Raw genomic sequence first — 9,369 nt, forward strand, 5'->3', positions numbered from 1 at the left:
GACCCAGATTGTTTGGTTGGTCTTTCACCTGCTTTAAAAATAATAAGGCTACATGTTGGAGATCAGTAGACATATGGTCTACCTTTTGTCTTCATATATCTTCATAGCTATTGTTTTCATTTTAATTTGCCGCTGGTTAGCCTACCTCATGCGTGATGGCGACATCTGATTGTATTGCCTATAGCCAATGGATTAGCCTAGATTGATAAAATATTTCAAATCATGTCCCCCTGTTCCGTTGCAATATATCGTGATTTATGTAAACATTCACGGCAATCTGATTAACCACAGGCCAAATTAGCCAACATTCGTTGGCGTGTGCTATTGCAGCCTGATATAGCCTGAGCCTATAATTAAATAAAAAAATAAATAGTAGGCCAATGCAGATATAGGGTATGGATCTTACCCATGCAAAAAGCATATGGCCTTTGGATTACCGTGTCAAAGAACGTCATATTAAATGCCAATTTTCTATCATTAAATCTGCAACTTGATCTAGAACAACAACTGGAACATGTCTCTTGGTGAGAAAAATTATTACAGATTAGTCCCATTATAAGTGTCAAGCGAACCAAGCTATGTTTGTTGAATTGTCCTTGACATAGACTACAATCCACAATAAATATAAAGGCTAAAATAGCCTACTTGTGTGTGTGCGTGCCGCGTGCGCATAATTTGGTCGTGTGTGAGAGAGAGACAGACACACATTTATAAAAAGAGCTAAATACGACAGTTAACCATGGATTCAAACTGACACTAACAACTGTCAAACATTCATTGGTCTATCCCATGATTCAAATGTTTACTCCTCCACTGGATGTTTTAATAAGGTTAGGCAAATATATGGATCTTGCCAGTTTGAGACACTGACTGAGATGGTTCAACTTCAACTCTTGAACAAGACAACTAGGCTATCCTAAAATGAAATGATGCACAGAATGTGTTTATAGATACAGCATATAGACTACTACAAGTATGTATTATAGTAAAGGCATAGGGTCAGTCGTGTTGTAATTATAATAACTCTTTAGTCCTGAACTGCGCTGTGCGTCAGGGCCATTGGCTAAAGCGGTGGATAATGCGGACATGGAAATGGCATTGGTAGTGCTGGTTCCGAAAAAGAATAATACATTTGGGGCAACACAGCAAAGGAGGAATTAAGAATGTTGCGGATAGACAGTAGGCCTAAACGTAATAATTTAATCGAGGAAGATTAGTAGGCTATATTAACACGCAATTTCCCGTTCTTTTAATCTGAGTTATCGTTAAATGTGTTTTGACTAGTTCATCTTGCTTATACCTAAAATATCTGTTTGGTTTTCTGCACCTCTTGCTACATCCAATTCTATTATTTCCCAACTTCACGGATTACATCTATATCTGTATTTGTTTTTTTCAACGTCTTTCAAAGTAAGCGTTGTAACATAACCAAACAAAATTACCAAAATATCGACATTGGAACTTAATGTAGGCCTACATTGTATTTTGCAATAGTCTGTATTGTTTAGGCTATGTAGGCGTATATCCTCTTATGGCATGATTTATTGTTATGCATTTTTAAGATGGGCATGGATAGGTCAGTATACCCCCTTTTGCCCAATAGACTCATCATAACATATAAAGCCTCGAGTGAGTTTTGTGAAAGATTGTGCGTGTGTAAATTAGCCTATACTTTGTAATAGAATAGGGCCTGTTATAATAAGGTATTGTGTTGCACCTCGTTGTCCAATCATCGTGTGTTCCAAAGGCAAATAACTCAATAAATAGCCAAAACAACAAAGGGCACTGTATGATATTCCGCTAAAAAGCTCAAATTGATCATAATTTAAATACATACATTTGCACACCTAGCATACGCAAAATAAATGTCGTATATTTAACTTTAGGTGAGACAAATACCTTTACCTTAACCCTTGAACAGCAATCTATCCTCGTGTTGTCATACACCATGATGGTCTCTGTCGGTTTACACAGGTTTGGAATCACGGACTCATTAATCATGGTCTGACAGGTGTGTTGGGGAGGCGGGTAAGATTAGTTGGCCGTACTTGTCAGAGAGGTGTGCACGTTGGAAAACACTGTGCGCCAAGGATGAAGATTTGGATCTCTACACCTACATAGATCTCTAAGCTGATTTAGTCATTTGTACTCAAGAAAGCCTTAGCGAAAATATTCCGTATATTTTAATTCAGGACAGTTTTTATTATCCGCTTTAACTGTAACATTATGAGGTTGATGATCTTGAACTGCTCATGATCGTGAAAATAAACGTGGAAGGCATGCAACGGGCTTCGTTCGTTTGTCAATGAAATTGCAATATCTCCATCAAATTCCAATTCGATTACACATAGTTGATTATCCCACATTGAGCTCTAATTGCAGAATAATGTCCTGAACAATATCAACATATAAAGTAAAGCGGACAAAAATTTGCGCCCCATGCGGCCCCAATTCCTATTTACTTTGGTGCCTTCTGGTGTAAACAGTCTAGTGTAGTTAGGCATAGCCTGTTATGTTTATCCTTTTGTAAACTACATATTCTAATAACCAAGACAAATCTCCCATACATATACCTGGCTGACTAACCATTTGCCTAACTTTCACTTGTCTATTTATTGGCTGATTTCACCAGAGCCAGTGCAAGTGTAGCCTATGTTGTAGGATATTGCACTTATGAAATGTAATGGAATTCATAGAGGCAGAGTGAAATTAGGAAAAGAGAAAGGTCGAAATATATACCTACATCCAGCCTGTATTGCATGGGTAGCCCTAAGCAGACGTGTTTTTGTTTGAAATAGTGTAGAAGATAGGCTAGGCTACATCATGATATTGAATGTGTTATTCGCATAATGGTATAGCCTACGTTTTAGGAGTATTACTGTAATAGTTTCCTATAAATGTTTAGCATTTAATAAACAGTATTAGCCTATACTCAAACAATGTGGTCTATAACATATCTCAAGAATCTTACTGTACATTGTACTGTACAAGGGTTGTTTAGGGCAGGTATTTAAGCCACACCAAACAGAATAGCCTATGCCTGATATGTTTTAATGCTTGAATTCGATCTACATAAACAGTCTTGTTAGAACAACAATTAAAAAATAAGTACATTAACAATAGTTCCATGGTTAGCTATACTCTCCTGCCACAGTTACAGGTCATAAGTCAAACAAATCAACAACAAAATTGTCAGATATAGCCTGCATGCCCACACAACATCTCTAGTTTTTGAAAAGTGCTGAAAATCTTACCGTTTCCCTACAATCGCAGCAAAACAAATAAAACAATAGACATAACAAAGGTTTTCGAAGTGTCACTGAAGCTTTGGTTTTTCCAACGCAGACATATGGGGCCTGCTCTGAGAGGAAACACTGCAACAATGGCCTATGTGTCATCGCTACTCCATCAAAGGTGACATTTACAGTCTAGACACGAACCCCACGAGGCAGTGTTCAATTTGAGACGTTGAGCAGTAAGGCCTTTGAGTTCATTAGGCCCGTCTTTTTTCCTCGAAAGTAGGCTAAATACCTCGCTTTCCAGGTAAGAATAAATACATATGATAATTCAATTCTTATTGATTCCCAGCACAAGCGGAGAGTGTCCATGCAGGAAGGCAATACGCGTAGGGATAGTAATATGACGGCTGGAGGGACAGAAGAGGAGGCCGCAGTAGTTCCCCGGGACTGTACTGTCTCTGGTCGTCACGGACTAAAACTTTCACAGCCACTTTCTTGGCTGCAGGGGCCGATGCCAGCAAATCTGCAGCCATTTGACGACGTTTCGTTTTATATCTGCGGTTTTGGAACCATATTTTGACTTGAGTCTCTGTCAGCTTCAAAGAGGCAGCCAGGTCTGCTCTCTCTGGCCCGGATAGGTATCTCTGGTGATTGAACCGCCGTTCTAGTTCGAACACTTGAGCGTGAGAGAAGGCAGCTCGGGAGCGCTTCTTCCTCTGTTTAGGTTGATCCGTACTTTTATCACAACTGGCCTCGTCTAGGTTGTTGGAATCTGAAAGTATAGACATTGAGTGTTAGGGCATTTTGTTTGTAACATTGCACGGAACAGACGACTTAAAGGTTGGGAAAGGGGTAGCCTCTGGAAACCACAAGCATGTTTAAAAAACTAAATTATAGTCCTGCATATAGACTCGTAGTCAAATGGACAAACAACTATGTAACTTCTTCAACAGTAATGCCTCTTTAACAATGACCCATAGATGTCATAAGACCCTCCTCGTTCGTGCGTAAAAGGGTGCAGTCGAATCATCCCACAATTTAACATGGGACTTTATGGCCGTGCTTTATGTGAAGTCAATCTCACAAAACCAGACGTATAATTTCAAGGTCATATTTTACTATTTGAGAGCGGAGAAAATTACCCATATTGATATTGTATGATATCAGTGATCTTACCCGAAACACTAGGCTCACAGTCACTGATTCCCTTTGCGTTTTCGACGGCAGTGGACTCGTGGTCCGTTTCTTCTTGCAAACTCTCCTCCAGTACGTCCGTAGCTCGGTCCCTGTCTTTCTCTGGCTTGGAAATGGCAATGGTATTGCTGTGATTGTCGTCGCTGAGACCCGAATCCGAGTCATAACTTTTATGGTCGCTGGGCACGCAAGTCCCCTTGTCACTTCTACACGCGTTGGCTAAATCCTCTGGCCCATTATCCATTTCCCCGAATATTTTCCAACAAGCATTCTTTGAGAAGCACATGTCCAATTCTGTCAAGCCATGACGACTATCTTCTTTTTTGTTCAGAATGGCTTGGATGGAGAATGGCATTATAGAGTTGCTGCGAACGGCCATTTTCAAAAGCAAGTTGTCTTAAGTGAATAATATAGGTATAGATGCAACAGTGTCAATTCATCCACATCTTACTCCCCGTTTCTGTTCTGTTCCTGCTTTTTTGTTATTTCCCTTACAGACATGCACTGCATTTCAGCGGAAGAAAGATGGAAATTCCGTGCTTATATCCCAAGGCACGATGCCTCTCCTCCGCATTGCTCTAACGACAACCCAAGTTTGCTCTTGTTTCCTGCACTTTTCACATACGTCCCACTATCCCACTTCACCTGTGACCGTCAGCGATCTCTCTCCATTTCCAATTGGACAAGAGTAGAGTTATGACGCGTGGTTATTGGCCACTGTAAGCAATGACACACCCCCTGTATGTCAAGGCAGTGATATGTCGTTAACCCTTTATCAACCAAAGACACAATTGCTTAATAAATGGGTAGCGCAGTGTCTATCCAGCAATTTTAATAAACAATATTTTTTGTTTGTTTTTTATGGCAGATAGAAAAATAGAGAAAGCTCAAAACGCATAGAAATGTGTCGGCCTACATTTGAGAAGCACATTTGAAAATTGATTGTCAGTCGGCAATTCTGAAGGCATAACCTCCAGGTAAGATAAGGATGATGGTCCTGTGGATGTGATGAGCATTAAAGCAAATGTTCATAATGTGTTAGAGAGCGCTGTTAGCACTTGTTTAAAGTTTTTAAGGTTTAGACTGGAAATTATTTTGAAGAGCATCCGACCCTTTCACACAATGAAGCCTGTATCCGGATCATCTTAAACATATCCAATGCCACTGACATCAATATACTGTCAAATTTAATTATAGACTAAAATTGTACATTCGAACATTTGATCATAATACTCATTCATTTACTTTCGCGGTTTATTTCACGGTATGAAACTATATTCATTGTATATTCTGATAACGAGGAGCATGAGGTTCAGCACTGGAAAGATGTCGGACAGGTTCAGGCTATTTCAGGTAGGCTACAGCCTTAAAGACATTAATAATTTAGACATAATTTCTTAAAATGTTATAGCATAATGCTCAACACTTTTGATGTGTTCAGTATATGTCACATTTATTTGGATGATTAAATGATTTAAGCAAATGTAATACACGTAGGCCTAACTTAATTTACGTTAACTTTGACTAAATGCATGTTTAAAGAAGTAGCCTGTTAATACTAGGCATATTTAATCATTAGTGACAGTAATAATTCAACCTGAAATATGGATGGGCTGCAAAATGCCAATATTTTAGTATTTTAAAGTTAGCACTTCATTAGGCTAGCCTATGGCTCAGCAGAAACCAAATTGCGCCATTGAAGAAAACGGATTGCAGAGCAAAATTGTGTGTCAAGGCAACCAATTCAATTATTAGATACGTTTACTTCTGCAAACGTAGGTCTATGATAACAAGATTGAAAAGTCATAAATACAAGGCTACAAATAACATTTGTCTACTACAGATATTTATAATCGCAATAATAATTTCAAAAGAAATAATGTAGACATTTAACCAAAATATGGTTATAATGGTACATATTATTCGTACGTTTTGGTAGCCTACGTCGTGTTATTATTAGTCTAAATGGGCCGATATTATTATTATTGTCAGGCTGGCATTGACATTATTTTTAGTAATTAAAAAAGCTAATAGTAAAGTTCAAGTTGTAGTTGTACTCTTGTGTAGATAGTTATTTAGTCATCATTATATTTTATTATTAACTTACGATGTCAGGCCTATTGATAAATGTTAAAAGGTTTTGCAAGGGTCGCAGCATTTTCGCGAATAAAGGTGAGGTCATAAATTGGCTGAGTGGTCCATAGAATGTAGGATGCAATTCTTTAACCGATGAGATCCATATAGAACGCACATTTTATTATTGACACGTGAGAAAGAATTTAAGGAAGTCCAGTGAACTATGTGCTCATTGTCATTTGATAATAGCCTATTGGTCATTGCCGTGATTTGATAAGTTAAAAATGAGCTTGCAATTTAAAGATTTTTATGATTTGGAACATGAGTTTGACACTTGCGAAACACGATTATTATTAAATCCTATAGTCTGTTCTCCAGGCTGCAGTTTGAGAAACATGTATCTTCTATTATTTCCACATACAAATTTGAGTCGCACAGCTACAATTAGTATCAGTGAGCGTTTTGTTTATCTTTAGAATACATATTTTTTATATAACCTTAGAATATAACTTTTGTAGAAAACGTCTCAGCCGTATGTCATTCAAATATTTTTTTTTCATCAACACCTGACGTGCGTTTTTTGTTTGCAGGTATTTTTTTTTACAAGGGAGACCTAAACATTCCCCATAATATAAAGGCTCACCTAAACTGCAAATCGTTTGTCCATATCAACTTTATATATAGTTATTCATCTGCATTGTGTGTATCAATGCAGTCTTGGAGCTTTGGGATATTAGGCTTCTGATCAATGAAGTCATTGTCAAACAACTTACATGCATTTTCTATACCATCTAGTGGCGAAAGAGTACGCAACTTTTTTTGCATATGTGGCATCAGGATTTTTAACTTTACGGGGATTATTTAGGATAATGGGATAACATATCATGGTACAGTCAATCAATAAAGTGTTCAATACTCAACTGAGAAAACAAAGATGACTGATCTCAGATCTTAACCTCATCTGAACCAACATAAAGTGAGGGGGATGAGCAGGTATGTGAAGACCATTCCATTTGGAACTTCCCTTAGCTATGGCAAGGGAACATTAATGGAAAAAGCTCAAATGGAGAATTTGTTCACATGCCAAAGACTCACAAAAGGATGACTCACTCTACTGATCAATGTAATGTTATCCAGAGCACTCTGGAGCCACAGGGTGTTTTGATAATGGAATTAAGATGACTAAAAGGAAGTAAGTGGTTGTATGTAGTTGGACATGTAGTTTGCTGTACTGACTGACTACAAGAATCAAACCATAAGTAATGTCAATATTTTTTTTATTGTGATTTAGTCAAGAGATAACAAAATAAAGATTTTTTGGTATTACGTTTAACTTTCCCAGGGCAAAGTTCCAAGAGAAAGTCGGTCACTGAATCAACCTTTTGGTTGATCAACAACTACAAACACTGATGACATGTGCAAGGCATTCTTTGCTAATTGACCAGAAAGATAAGCACATGGAACACAGTCTCTTGCAAGGGGGTTGACAAAAAAATCATCTGTGATGACTGAAGAATATTTTGAGTATTTCTCAGTCCCTTTTTTACAAATTTTATGTTTGCTGTAGTTTAAGTTTGTAATTCTGTGTGAGATCCATAGGATTCCCATACTGACTCAAGAGCTCCCTCTGCTGGATGGGGAAAAACGTTTGCTGACTTGGTCAGAGGTAATTGGATCCCCAGGTCAATTATGATCATGGTCAGTGTGTCGGATGCATGATTTCGCGTTACACTTACTGTATCTAGAGCTAAGTAAAGCTTTCTATTATTTATATTTTGGCCTTCTAATTTTATATCAATTTATTTACAGCCACTGTCAAATCTTTGTCATGATGGGTTGATGAAGTTTAAAGGCTTTGCAAATTAAATGTTTATAGTTGTACAAATATTTTTATACCTACCTATGGATAGTCACCAGACTCGAACCTTCCAAATGCATGAGACATGATGAGACTCAAAATCCTACTCAGTTAAGATATTGTACAGAACAGAACCCAAGAAGATTGGTGAAAGCCTGTTTTCAAAGCCCCGGCATATTACTTTAATCTTATATTTTGAACAGAAATCCTGGTTCATCAAGCAGCATGGCAGTACCATGGCAACATCTCTATTTCCCCTCCTCTCTTGGGTGTGTTTATGTCAGGTCCTGAACTGTTGCGTGCTGGTATGAGGAAGGAGGCTTGCGGAATGCCACTCTCCCCCTCTCTTACGAGAACCGCTGCCAAATTGTGCTCAGATGGGGCAATATATGGGAGGGCACTGCCAAGAATCATTTGCAATAAATGCTCCCAAAATGTCCTCTGCCTTTCCCACCAAATATCAGATCCACTGAGATCTCCCCCTTAACCAACTTCAACACTGAAAAGTGGAGGGGGGATTGTAGAAAGAACATCGCTGACAAAAAGTATGCTTTTAGTTACGTTAGTAACGACTGAGCCCTCCTAATCTTGCATGCGTTTTTTTCTCCCTCAAGAAAAATTACCCTTGCATGCGATGGACCACTAAATGGAAGAACCCTTTGGACGACACACTTAATACAGTAAATGGAACCAAGACACCATGAGAGAGCAGGCCTAGTGGTGCCCTCCTCCTCTTGGAAGGTCTTCAAAACATCTCAGCTTTGGCTACATTACCGGGCTTTGGCTGAAAAGCTCAGGAGCAGATTTTAGTGGGGGGACAGCCCCACTGTTACACTCCAATTAAGTTGTGTAGATAGCACAGACATGATTTATATGATGTTTAATGGTGCGCTCTCCAAATGCTGCTGCTACTTTCTACTTTAGGCGCATCATGGACAATAAATGCAACTCAAGCACATTCATAAACAATGTGTCTTCAAGTGTTTCTCTTTCTGAGTGTTT

The 9,369-nt window shown here is 38.5% G+C and overlaps 1 protein-coding gene across 1 annotated transcript; it reads right to left on the reverse strand.

Annotated features, from left to right (window-relative positions):
• Positions 1-3,032: 3,032 nt before the first annotated feature.
• Positions 3,033-5,011, reverse strand: nkx3-2 (NK3 homeobox 2). Its single transcript, XM_067247870.1, has 2 exons — positions 4,416-5,011; positions 3,033-4,011 (listed from the first exon to the last, which is right to left on the reverse strand). Exons 1-2 carry the CDS (start codon positions 4,810-4,812, stop codon positions 3,575-3,577), a joined length of 834 nt encoding a protein of 277 aa, XP_067103971.1. The 5' UTR covers positions 4,813-5,011; the 3' UTR covers positions 3,033-3,574.
• Positions 5,012-9,369: the final 4,358 nt, after the last annotated feature.

This window comes from Osmerus mordax, chromosome 12 (genome assembly GCF_038355195.1).
Source record: "Osmerus mordax isolate fOsmMor3 chromosome 12, fOsmMor3.pri, whole genome shotgun sequence".
Taxonomy (NCBI): Eukaryota; Metazoa; Chordata; class Actinopteri; order Osmeriformes; family Osmeridae; genus Osmerus; species Osmerus mordax.